The sequence below is a fragment of the Chenopodium album genome, chromosome 19, assembly GCF_948465745.1.
Source record: "Chenopodium album chromosome 19, dcCheAlbu1.1, whole genome shotgun sequence".
NCBI classification, from domain to species: domain Eukaryota; kingdom Viridiplantae; phylum Streptophyta; class Magnoliopsida; order Caryophyllales; family Amaranthaceae; genus Chenopodium; species Chenopodium album.
The window spans coordinates 39,271,879-39,285,895 of record NC_137852.1 but is presented as its reverse complement, the minus strand read 5'-3'; the positions used below and the strand labels follow the sequence as shown (position 1 = coordinate 39,285,895).

General features: G+C 34.4%; 1 protein-coding gene and 1 pseudogene across 1 annotated transcript; both read left to right on the top strand.

Annotated features, from left to right (window-relative positions):
- The first annotated feature begins 295 nt into the window (after positions 1–295).
- Positions 296–4,738, top strand: LOC145593654 (U-box domain-containing protein 24-like). The gene is made up of 3 exons (XM_081649949.1): positions 296–1,290; positions 1,403–1,703; positions 3,023–4,738. Exons 1-3 carry the CDS (start codon positions 511–513, stop codon positions 4,468–4,470), a joined length of 2,529 nt encoding a protein of 842 aa, XP_081506075.1. The 5' UTR covers positions 296–510; the 3' UTR covers positions 4,471–4,738.
- Positions 4,739–7,895: 3,157 nt separating this feature from the next.
- Positions 7,896–8,222, top strand: LOC145594342 (mitochondrial import receptor subunit TOM9-2 pseudogene; annotated as a pseudogene).
- The last annotated feature ends 5,795 nt before the right edge of the window (positions 8,223–14,017 follow it).

Here is a 14,017-nt window from a genome sequence, read left to right as displayed (position 1 = left end):
TTAGTTGCCTCTCATACTATCCCCAATCTTTGAGTCAAGGTCAAATGTCATACTATAAGAAGTACCCGTAACATAAGATTGAATCTCTTCAACGCTATTCTCTTTTACTCGTAATTCACTAGACTAGAAACCAAGAAAAGCATGTTGAACTTCCAAGAATTCAGTAAATTTTGTGGAGTCAAAATTTTCTACCATACTTGATACGCAACATACTTGGAAAGGAATAAAGAATTGATACACTATAGACTAACTTACTAAAAGAAATAGTCCAAGGTAGGCCCTTTCTTACCATTCCACTTCATTTCTTGGCCACAACAGTCAACTTAATCTAATAAAACAGAGTTATACCATTCAAGTTTCCTGGAATTTCATTTTAGTCTTGTTTAATTTGTTCATCACTCGTTTTCTTCTTCTTCTTCAATCCACAATTTTCATTCATCCAAAAAGTACTATAAATAGTTGAAATAATTAAAGGGGTGATCCCCAAAACCAAAAAAAAATTAAAAAAAAATGAAGAAGATTAAGCAAGTAAAAATGGAGACTACAAGAAGTTTCTCAGAGCTTGTGTTAGAGCTTGTAGCATCAGCAGATGAAGTGGTTTCTCTAGCAAAAGACTCAGAAATCGACACGGAAGTTCTAAATGAGTTTGCTATCTACATTGAGAAGCTTTCGCCGATCTTAGACACTCTAAGAGAAGATAAGATGATTATGGACACTCCAAGTATAAGGTCTGCCATAGGGTCCTTAGAAGCCGAGCTTCAACGTGCTCGTAATTGCATTGTTAATAAGCATACATGCTCGAATGATCATCGTTTCGATGTCATCCAACAATTAACTCATGATCTTGGGAGATCATTAGGCCTTTTGCTGTTTGCTAGCATTGGGGTGTCCTTAGACTTAAAGGACAAACTTGGGATTTTGCATAAGGAGATGATGAATGCTAAGTTTGATCATCATTCTTATTGTTGTTCGTCGAGTGAGAGTACTAGTAGGGAGATTGTTGAGGAGATCATGAATGAAGAAGAGGTTTGTCGCGAAAAAGAAGAGATTATGATCATAGAAAGAGAGGATGTTGCATTACAACTTAAGTATGGAAATGATGATGAGTTTAAGAATTCTCTTTTGGGATTAGAGATAATGATTAGGGATAAAATCGTTGATTGCGAGTGGATTACTGATGAAGGTATAATTCCCATTTTGTTTAATCGAATGGGTTCGAGCAAATGCATTGATAGATCAAGTATAATCAAGGTGCTAAGAAGCATTGCGCATGAAAATCCTCAAACCAAGGTACTTACTCTTTTCTATTAAATTTGTTTAACTGATTTTTTATTTTATTTTATTTTATTTTTTCCTAGTGTACTTAAGCACAATTAGATTTTGTACTAATTAAGTTTAACAGGAAAAAATGGCAGACATTAATTCACTAACAACATTGGTGAAGTCCTTGGCTCGAGATGAGATGGAACGACGAGAAGCAGTTGGATTGCTGATGGATCTTTCTCAGTTGTCTTCAGTTCGACGAAGAGTTGGGAGGATCCAAGGGTGTGTAATTATGTTGGTGGCTATATTAAATGGGAATGATCCAATTTCATCGAATGATGCAGGGAAATTGTTAGCTGCACTTTCATGTAATACTCAAAATGCTCTTCTTATGGCTGAGGCTGGCTATTTTCATCCTCTAATCCAGCATCTTAAGGAAGGTATAGTGTACTATTATTTTCCTAACTTATTTTTTTTGAGATAGAAGATTATTGCATTAATTAATCACGAGACAACTTGTCCATGAGTACATTCGAGGATACATTATCTCTAGGACCGTGATTTTCCCAAACCTACCATTCGTATTTTCCTTAACTTCTTAGCTGCTTTACTTCCTTTTCTTCTTTGTTCTTTGTTCTTTTTTCCCCCTAAATCTTTTCAAATTTCAAGGTTGCTTTAATTTTTAGGATAAGGTTGCTTTAAGGTTGTTAATTATATAAAAAGAGCTGAGTTATTACTTGTAACTTGGGCAGCCTGATTTATGACTGAGATACATTACAAAATACATGCCACCGGTTCTAATTTGATATTCAGGTTAAATTACAGGAAACATCAAAGTGTAGGCAAATCTTGAAGTTCTCGATTATAATATATCAATTTGTCAAGAACTTTGGCAAAGTTAGTAAAGTAAAGCAACTTGTGAAGCACATTTTTTTTAATAAAGGCATGTTTTACACCTTTGTATTGTGGCCAAATTAGCTGTTTTATGGATTTTTCATCTAAAAGATTCAAATGGATATCATTTAACTGAGATACTTTTCTTTCAAAAGAAGCTTAGGGAAGAATCACTGGATTTGAATCAAACTTTAAACTTTGAAAGGTGGGGATGAGATCAAGCTACTTCACTGCTTTATAGAGCGAGTACCATACAGCTTTACTGCAGTCTGACTACTCTTTTTAGGATCTAGGGATCAAGTTAGATTGAGCAAACTTTATAAAATAAGGATTGCATATAGTTGTATACTAACACTTTCGGTTTATCAAAAGCTATCTTCGGCTGTGTTCAGTTTAGAGAAACATTTTATACTGATTTTATTTTCTACTGAAGATATACTTTGAAGATAAAGGCTCCGTTTGTTTAGACTGAAAATATTTTCCAGCATACCATCCTCTATTCATTGGGCTGCAAATGATGGAAAACAATATACATTGTAGAAAATATATTTCGTCACCAGAAAGCTACTTTCAATTTGAAATTATATATTCCACCCCTTCAAAATTGAAAATGGAAAAATGGACTCTCCTAGGAAAACATATCCATCCAGCTGAATAAAATCATAATTAGTTAACAGTCTGACTTAGGTGGAATGCTTCTTGTTCTGCTGAACTTAACAAAAATAAATAAAAAGGACTATTGATTGCAGTAATAATGTGAAAGGCTCTACTTGCTGTTATGAATTGGTAGTATGAATCTGTAGTTTGAGTGACTGTAAGTAAGCAAATCTTACGCTGATATGATGAAAGTTGTATATTCTTGCAGGTTCAGAAATGAGTAAAATTCTGATGGCAACTGCACTTTCAAGGATGGTATTGACAGAAAAATCTCGAGCCTCACTTGGAGAAGACGGTGCCATTCAACCATTAGTCATCATGTTTAAGACAGGAAAGCTTGAAGCAAAGCTTTCAGCCTTAAATGCTTTACAAAATCTTTCCCTCACAACCAAAAACATATTATACATAGTTGATTCCGGTATCCTCCCTCCTCTGCTTCAGCTACTTTTCTCTGTTACTTCTTCTCTCATGAGCCTCCGGGAACCTGCATCTGCTATCCTTGCAACCATATCATGTTCGGATTCTGTTCTTAAACATAGAGATTTGCCTGATCAACTTCTCTCACTTATAAACTTGTCTAGTCCAAAAATAAAGTGCAATATCCTTCTAGCTTTAAACAACATTCTTTCTCAGCCTGGTGCAGCTGAAGTTACAAGCAAAACAACCCAAAATGGTGCTATGCAGCTTTTGCTTCCTCTTATCAATGAAACCGACACCAAAATAAGAGTGGCAGCCTTGAATCTTTTATTTACCATATCGAATAATGTATCCATTGAAGAAAGTTATCTTCCAAACATAGTGAATATAATCTCATCTTCATCGTCAGAGGCTGAAAAGGCAGCTGCTATTGGTTTGTTGAGCAACATTCCTCTTTCTGATAAAAAGGCAACTGATACCCTGAAAAGGATGAATTTGTTGCCTATGCTAGTCACGTTAATTGGTTCTTTGAGCTCTTCAAGTTCAAACACCACTACTCGATGTTTAGAAGAAAGTATTGCAGGTGTTTTTATCAGGTTTACACTACCTACAGACAAGAAACTACAAGTCTATGCAGCAGAAATGGGAGTAGTACCTATATTAGTAAAGATCCTATCAGAAGGATCAATTAAAGCCAAATCAAGAGCTGCAACATCGCTAACTCAGCTATCACAAAATACCCTTTCTGCTAAAAGGTCTAGGAATTTGAGGTGGGGTTATTGTGTTCCTACGCCTACTGCAGATGGATTCTGTGAAATCCACAGTGGATATTGCAGTGTGAAAGGAAACTTTTGCCTAGTAAAAGCTGGTGCTATTCCTCCTTTGATCCGTATTTTGGAGGGTGATGAAAGAGAAGCTGATGAAGCAGTGTTAAATACCATTGCCACTCTATTGCAGGATGGAATTTGGGAAGATGGAAGCAATTTCATAGCTAAAATATCAGGTGGAGTGGAATCTATTATTAGGGTGTTAGAAGTAGGAAGTGTAAAGGCTAAGGAAACGGCATTATGGATATTGGATAGAGTTCTTCGGATTGAAGAATTTAGATCGAAGTATGGAGGTTCAACTCAAGTGGTGTTAATTGATCTTGCTCACAAAGGGGAGCCTTCTTTGAGACCCCTGGTGGCTAACATATTGATGCAGCTTCAATTGTTACAAGATCAATCCAGCTACTTCTAGTCATATGTTTTGATAGGATAAATTATGTAATATTTTTGCTTTTATTACTCCGGTATAAATGTATAAATGTATTTTGTGCAGTAGATTTGATCACTTAGGCTTGTGAGCATATAAAATAGAGGAAATGTAAGGAAAGGTAATTATCAATGGAGGTAAATAAAGTGTACACAGTAATGCATCAGCACAAGCATGCAATAGTCGAGCATACATGTGAAATCAGTTGTATGAAGGAAAATGAAACGATTTGGAGCCTTTTATTGAAACTTTACTAATATATTTCATTTGAATTCTAATCCCTTTAAATTTATGAGAATTAGCAGGGAAGCAGACATACAAAGTATATTGCTAAAAAACATGAAGAATGAGAACATGGCTGTGAGACTATTTATAAGCAATGGCTATGATATTTGTAAGTGTATGACTTTACGATGCACGAAGCAGCATCAAGCACCAATGCAAGCACCTATTATCTTCCAAAGAAGGAAGAAAAGTCTACTTAAACACACAAAAAGGTCAAGAAAAACTACGCCATCATGGAATCAATTTCACACACTGAACTCTTTTCAAAATAGCTTTAAAGCAGAAAGAACTGACCAGCAGAACATGCCTTTTCTGCTTGCTGTACGTATTTAGTCAGGTTCAAGTCTCTGACTAAGATCCAATTCTAGCAAAGGTGACCATGAGTCCATGATGGATTCCGTTGCCTCGGCCTTGCTTTATTTGAGAAAAAACGTAATCTGTACAGTTGATGCAGAAACCCCTACGTTCATATGAGCACTCCTAGGAGACCACAAATGCACAATGTTAAAAACAGACTTTTTTCATTATAAAAAAACACAAGTTATCACTCTCCAATTCTTCATGACATATGTTATGTATGATAGCAATCAAATAAGGTTTATTGTGCAAGAAATGGTGGCTAATTGGAATCAAACTTCAGTCAAGAGGTATTATTGACAAAGCAAGTAACTAAGGAGTAGAAGTCAGCTAATACCAGGTGTGATTGATGAAATCTAGAAACTGTGAGTTGAACTCTTGCCAGGGATGCTCCCAATCAGTAGTCAGATGTACTCCAGTTAATAATTGGATTGCTGCATAACCTTGATCATAACAAAAATACAAAGTAATTACCAAGCATTATGCCATAATTACAAGATATCATGCTTCTATGAGCTCGGGTGAGGATGTCAATGAGTCAAGTAGAGCTGAGTATAACACCACCATCATATACCAAGCCTAGAACTCGACTCATGGGTCCCAAAATTCCAGCCTATACACGACACAGACGGAAGTTACTAGTCATTCATGACCCAAGTTATTACAGGGTAAAGCTTTTTCAATGCCAATAGGGGAACTAGAAAAGTAGACCCTTTAGGACATGGTTAAATTAGGAGTAATACATTTAACAGGGTATAGAACTTAGAAGTATATGCATGTATCGGTCGTACTTTATGTACCGGTGCATTATTTATGTCATTGTATTGTATTATGTACTCCGTATGTATCAATTGGTGCCTGTAATCAAGATTATTATGCTTCCGTATGCTCGGGTGAGGGTGTTTAATGATAAGTGTCATTTATGTCGCTATTTTTAGGAGTTTTCTTGTTAGTTTCTCATAGTTTTTCTATCTTTTTACTTGGTTTTAATAACGTTTTACTACATTTGTCATGTTTATGTGTGAAATGTCATTATTGCTCAATTTTGGCTTTTCTTGCATATTTTGGTGGCTTATGACATTAGATTAAACTTTATTGGTTTACTCTTATGTTTAGGAACACTTGGATAAGTTTATTGCTCAAGATTGAAGAAATATAAAACATAAAAGAACAAGTAATGAATAAATGTGCACTTGATTTGCAAAGATCATACTTCAAACGCCTATATCTTTTGATCTAAAAAACATTTTGAAGTGATTCAAATTGGAGAATAAATTTCATCTCGAGAGCTTTCCAACGACTGGTCACATGCCTTATTCCGATGAGTAACGAAGAAGATATGACCTTCCGAAAATAAGCTGTTCCGCCAGAAAAAGGCTGCACGTCCGTGCCAATAAGTGGCACGTCCGTGCAGGTCCCTGCACGTCCGTGCCTAATGAAGCACGCCCGTGCAAGGTCAGGCAGTAGCTGCTGCTCGTATTTTAACAGGTCTGCACGTCCGTGCAACCTTTGGCACGTCCGTGCCGACCTGTAGACGGGTCGTTTTTCTCGTTTTCTCCGTCCTTTCTATTTGGGGTAATATAAATACCTTCTTAGCTCCGATTGTAAAAGGAGAGAGCTTCTTAGTGTAATTTTAGCTTAGGTTAGTTTTAGGTTTTTAGAGAGAGAAACTCTCAAATTTTGGAGAGAGAAAGTGAGAGAAACAATGGTTTTCATGGATTTTGGATAATCAAAGGAGGAATTTGATGATTTGAAGATCTCCATTTTATATCAATGAGCATTTCTTACTCTCTTCTCCCTTTATGCTTTATTAATTGCTTTGTTAATCATGTTTAAGTAGATTTCATTCTACTAGGTGTTGAGTGAAGCTTTGGTATGGTTAATCAAGTTACTTGAGATAAATTTGATGATAATTGTGTGATTAAATTGATTGAATTGATGATGGCATGTTGTTTGTTTTAGATTGGATTGATCTCCCAAGATAGCAAACTTAATTGCATGTTAGTTCTAGTTTGACAAGGGATTGTGAATTAGAATTAATATATTTGATTGCATTTTGGGTAAATTTCTTCTATGCACCTAGTCAATGAGGGATCTAGGCTAGGAATTTGAGAGATTGCTCTTGAGTGTAATTAATTCTCATTTTAATTCTTTCTTTGCATGATTGATTATCAAATCGATTCCCATTAACTTGTTAATTGTTCAAAGTGGATCTTTGCCCCTAGTAGACTTTATAATATCTTGATCTTTATATGTGTGTTAGTGTAGTTGTAGTGTCCACTATCCATAAACCGACTTCGGCGTAGCTTAAGCATTAGATCGAGAACAATCCAACATTGCCGTTCCTTGTGGTTCGACTCCGAACTTACCACTAGACTTGTTTAGGGGTTAGTTTAGGATAATAATAAATTTTGTTTGGCCGTGAGGAGGTTAATCAACGACCTAATTTCCCCGCGCTCATTTAACTCTTCTTTACCACCCCTTTTTTTTCCGATACATTAAGAATTTTCTCGGAGAGATGTTATTTTTTTTTCACACCTTTATTTTAATAAAAATTTAAATTAGTTAATTATTGTGTGAAAAGTCAAAACAGCCCTTGTGCAAGTCTAGACAACCTCAAGTTCTTGTACATTCTAGAACAAATCCCTAAACCCCAACAAAAACCCTTCTTCTCTTGTTATTTTGTTACCTCTATCTTCTCTCTTTCTCTCTTCTACACAAAAACATTCACAAAAATCAAGTCCTGAATCCTTCAATCAACCAAATCAATGGCATCAAAAAACATCGGAAGAAAACGAATAGGATCAAGCAACGACAACAACAATGGAGGAGGAATACTAAGCAGAGTTACAACCACAGTTACAAACTCACCCATCTACCAAAAAACCCAGCAAACTGCAAGCAATGCAGCAAACAGTACAAAGAAGCTGCTTAAGAGCACTGGTAAAGCTGCTTGGATAGTTGGCACTACATTCCTTGTAATTGCTCTTCCCCTCATCATCGAGCTCGAGCGTGATGCTCAATTGGATGCTTTGGAGCTTCAGCAGGCTAGCCTTCTTGGCACCCCTCCTCCTGCTGCCCCCAAATCTTATTAAATTTTGGTTCTTTGATTTTAGTAATTTTTGGGTTTTGTTGGGGTTTTAGGGTTCTTGTTTTGGTATAATCTATGGGTTTGATTTGATATTTTAGTTGACTAAAAGTATGAAAGAAATAAGGGTTTGATGGGTTTTCCTTTTTTTTTTTTTTTTTTTTGTATAATTATAGTTTGAGCTTTATATACAGATGTTTTTATGTGATTTAGCCTATTTTCAATGGTATAATAATGAAATTGGACCTGCTTTCTTGCTAATTGGTGTTTATTATTTATGATGAATTATTTCATTGATTTAATTTTTTACGGGTTCTTATTATTCTTCTGCTGTGAAAGAATTGAAGGTTAAGGGGTGTTCTTGCTTAATTTTGGATTTGTATGATATTACCTTCTTTAGTGTATGAAAGAATAAGGTGCCCTTAGTTATTTTGCTATTTAATCTGTAGTGTGAATGTGTGATGATTTTGATTAAAGGTCTTGGCTTTTTTTCTTCTTTTATTGTTTTTTAACCTTATATTATTTTAGTTGCAGATTTGCAGGGGATTTATGTTGGGACTTGGGAGCTTGGGCTTTTAGGGCAATGTAACTTTTATTAGAAATTTTCTCTCTTTTTGGTGTGTTTGTGTTATTTTACTGCTCTTATCTTTTGATGGATAGACATTAGACAATGAAACCCATTACCAATTGAAAGACTTTTTAGGAGTAGGAAAATTTGCTGTTGTGGTGAATTTGATAGTGAGTTTCACGGGACTATGAAGTGAGGGAGAAGGGTAAATTCTGCTTTTGGATCCCATATGAGTGGACCTTGACATCAATCTGGTTGTTTATAAGTTGAAGGAGGATTACAGATATAGAGAAGAGAAGCCGTTGCTTTCGAGGTTTATTGAAATTAGGCAATGGTTGTTATGTTGAAGACGGCAGCACCCAGGTGTGTTAGGAGAACTTGAAGCTGTCCTTAAACCAAAATTTAAAGAGGGTATAGTGGTATAAAAACTAAATTATATGGCATCAATTAATCTGACATATAATTGTTGTGATTCTTTTGAAGCTAGAAAGTTAATGTGGGAAATTGAAGTTTGGTACTTTCTTTTGTTAAATGAGGGGGGCATGCATGATGCAAATGGTGGATAAATATACTAGGAAGTAGGATTGTTAATTTCGGTCATGAATGTGAGGATCATATCGGCAGGGCTTGTTTATTTAACATGTTTGATTTGGATTTCAGTTGTGTGTAAGTGTGTTGTATGATCCATTGCCTCCATGTTTAGGCATGTTATTACTCTCTCAAGGCTAGGAGATTGTTTAGGAGCTATTTTGATTTTGTTTTGCATTTGTGATGGTCGTGTTATGGATTATCTTACCCTGAATAACCATGCCTTATTTTTATAGAAAGGATGAAAGAAAACGAAGGGCTTAATGTGGGAAATTGATGTTTGGTACTTTCTTTTGTTTAATGAGGGGGGCACAAATGATGCAAATGGTGGATATACTAGGAAGTGGGATTGTTAGTTTCGGTCATGAATGTGAGGATCATATCAGAAGGGCTTGTTTATTTGCCCCTCTTTCACATGCTTGCTAGATTTATATTATTTGTGTATATATTTTTTAACCGCAACAGAGCATTGTTATTGAAACGAGATGAGGAGATCAAAGTGAGAGTAGAAGCAAACAACTTAATTATCCCTTCAAATAACCTTTCTGCAGGATCAAGAATCTGCTGTTAGCACCCATCAACTCTATGCTTTGTGACTTTGTCTACTCTGATTTTTTCATAAATATCATCTCTGTTATGGTTCTGTATCCATTACTATGTAGGCTCCTTGCTCTCATGAGCCTTTCATAGCCATCAAAGATGTTTGTCCTGTTGCAAACCCTTAAGGAAATCGTAATGACCCGATGACCACATCACAGTTTTATGTCACTTGGCTATTGTATAGTCTGTATTTAGTCTTCTATAGGGATTGCTCAAGTATGGTTGTGCTCTGTATGATTTTTTCTTAGGATTCACATAATTTACCATTGCTCTTAAGCGTGGGTTATGGGCATTTACCATTGCTCCGTATGATTCATTGCCTCCACCGAAAAGCGGAGCTTTTGGGTTCGCTCCCTCTACTCTATGCGGTCGGCCTTCTTACTCCATGTTTAGGCATGTTATTACTCTATCAAGCCAATTTATATTCATTAGGAGTTTGTTTAGGAGCTATTTTGATTTTGTTTTGCATTTGTGATGGTCGTGTTATGGATTATCTTAACCCTGAACAACCATGCCTTTGCGAGAGTTGTAATTTGGCGTAATTTTGGACTTAACCTACTTATTGTTGTTGATGTAGCTTGACAAGAATCCTTCTGTTTTATTTATTTTTATTTATTTTTTTTATAAATGTAAGAAAATTTACACTATTCTGTAATTCTGTTGGGTAATTGTGGCCCAAATTTTATGGTCCAATCCTCTACAATGTCGGTGCATGCATATTATAACTTTTGGTTTAAAGTCTTGATCTTGATTATTCTAGACCAAGCATAATCTTCTAGAATAATCTTCTAGAATAATACACATTACTCATGTAATGTTGGTCAACTCAAGGAAAAGAAGCTACTACCTCTAGATCGTATTATATGCAACTTTGAAATTTCGTATATCTCACAAGTAATACCCAAAGTTGAATATAATACAACCCGGAGGTAGTAGATAATTCTAGTATTAAAGGATCAAGAATAATCTTAAAGGTTTTTGCCGATGTTATCTACTACTTATGCACCACTATAAAATATAAGGGAGTTTGGCATATACAAAAACAACAAGAAACCAAATACACAAAGAGCCACACACAAAGAGAGTGAGGGATAGCTTAAGCGGTAAGAGCTTCCCGGGGATCTACATAAGCAAATAATGCGTGTTATTATCCTTATTACAAAATTTTATACACATAGTTGTTCACCTGAATTCTTATAAGGTGAACTATTGACATGTTTGCTAAGATAAGAGGCATATTTGAGTTGTGCATTTGAAATATTATCAATCACTTATTCCATAAAATAATCCCTATATTATAATTCTAATAAAAATAGAGGTTTGAACGTTGTTTATTTGAGAAATATGACATAATTTACTCACAAAATACGCAATCAAGTAAACACTCGGTTTAAATATCAAAACCAAAAAGCAACATAGGTAATCCTCGTGTGATCCCTCACTTTTGCCTTGTCCACAAAATCAGTTGAACTCACATTTTATAAAATAATTTCCTTCAATCTCCTTTAAATAAGGAAAAAGACATTTGGTCAGCATCAGAAACATTGTTAGGGTCAAAACGTCCAACTATTTTACCTTCATAAATATTGGTATTATGGACTTTCTTCAAATTTTTTGAGTAAAATGCATTTTTGGGGATTCACCTTCCATACTTTTCATCCTTTGGGGACTCAACTTTCACTTTTCATCACTTGGGGATTATCGGTCACCAGAATTCAAAAATCCGGTCACTTAATTAAAAAATTCTCCCTAAATTTGTTGATTACAACTGTCAAAGAGATAAAATTGTTCGTATAAAATTAATCAATAGTCCTTGACTCTTCAAAAAAATACATTGAAGAAAACTTCAATATGTTAAAAGATTCTATAGAGCCCAAAATAATGTTAAAAACTTAAAATTGTAATCGGATAACCTCAAAATGTTAAACATTTCTGGGAAAAGGAAAAAAAGGGAAAAAATAAAAATAGCATATGTTGAGTTCAGAGTTGTGCTTTTACCTCAAGTTTGATTTAGGGCCAGTTCTCTTTAAATTATTTTCATTTTAATTCACTTCAGTTTTTAATTTTCTTTTCTCATAAAATATTCAATTCATTTCAGCTCAATTTATTCAATCAGAATAGGCTCTTATTATGTAACTTCTCATGTCATTGATTGAGATTATTGTTGTGAGGTCCAATATTTTTAGATACAACATTACTTGGATACAATATATACTTGTATTGAAGAGTAATGGAAGATTTTTGAGGAGTGTTGGAGAAGCTTTTTCGTCTACTATGGAACCGTTGTTCGTTTGAGAAAATACAGGACTACAAGTTGCAACTTGCTTGACTGTAGTCTAATCTAGGTTATTTTAATTAGCAGCATAGTTTCATTTTATTAAAAGTATGTGTCTTTATTTTTATTTAGCTGTACAAAACAAATTAAAAAAAAATAAAAATAAAAAATTACTTTACCGGAAAATGTTTAAAACCTACTGACAATCCCCAAACGATGAAAAGTGAAAGATGAGTCCCCAAAGGATGAAAAGTATGAAAGGTGAATCCCCTAAAATGCATTTTACTCCAAATTTTTTTGTTGACATCGGGCAGTCTGCAAAACACCTAGTTATATTGCAAAATCTCTAAAATCTCTAAAGCATTTCAGCAAAACCTTGCATGCAATAAGAATATTACAAAGAAACACAAAAAAGAAATGGAAATTTTGTACATAAGACTCAGCATTACTTTGCCAACATAGCTTTTCAACAAACACCTTGCATGCAATAAAGAATATTGCAAATAAACAAAAAGAAAACCCTAGTAAATAAGACTCAACATTACTTGGCCAAACATCAGTCCAGATTCTAAATTAAAAAATGTACTAACATCTTTGAAGCTTTTCTACAAACACCTAGTAAATAAGACTCAGCATTACTAAGGGCCTGTTCTCATTGACTGAACTCAGCTGAACTGAACTGAACTGAACTGAACTGAACTCAGCTGAACTGAAATGAACTGAAATGAATATTTTATAAGAGAAGGAAATTAGGAGCTGAACTGAACTGAACTGAACTGAAGTGAACTGAACTCAGCTGAACTGAACTGAACTGAACTGAATTTCAACGTAAGAGAACAGGCCCTAAGCCAAATATCAATCTAGAATCTAAATTAAAAAATAAAAAGCACCAACAGACGCCTTGCATGAAATTTAGAATATTGCAAAGAAACTTTGATACTATTTCAACTCACATTACACCTTTTAAATTAGAATCGATTTATGATGATCAATAATCATTTATAAGCCAAAACCTGTTACCATTGAATATCTCTAGTCTCCATGCATCAAACTTTTAAATTTTGGGTGTGTATATTATACTGAATTAGACTTTTTATTCGTTCAATATTATGTCATATAGATTTTTTTCTTGAGGTTTTTTTAGAATAGTTTTACTCTATTTAATTTTCTACGTAATAAAAAAAATCCACCATATTTAAAACTCTCATACTCAATATATAAACTACAATAACTCTTTTTTTTTTTTGGCAGGGGGTGGATGAGCTAAATCATCAATTTTAACGGACTAACTCAAAAACCTTCAATATTACACCTTATAAAATTAAACTAGGGGCATATAGTAATGTAACAATATAGCATTAACAATGTATGATGGTCAACAATCCATTTTATTTTTTGGAAACTTAACAATAAATATGATTCGAGTAGATAATTTTTCATTGTCTATACTACCTAGGTTACAAGTTGTTAAATACTGACTTTAAAACTGATTTAGTCGTATTATTACTATCTCTAGCCATTTTTCAGCTGATTAGTCCATTTATGATGTCACTTATCAACCTAAATGTAATTTATGATATATTAATCTCATTATTGAGGCCTATGAATCAGTTTATTAGCTTGTAAGTCATGGCAATTATAGATTGAAAATTGTAATTTATGTCATTTTAGTCACTTATCAATGGATTTCCACTACTAGCCTAAGGCCCTGTTCTCTTCTGTTGAAATTCAGTTCAGTTCAATTCAATTCAGTTGAGTTCAGCTCAGCTCA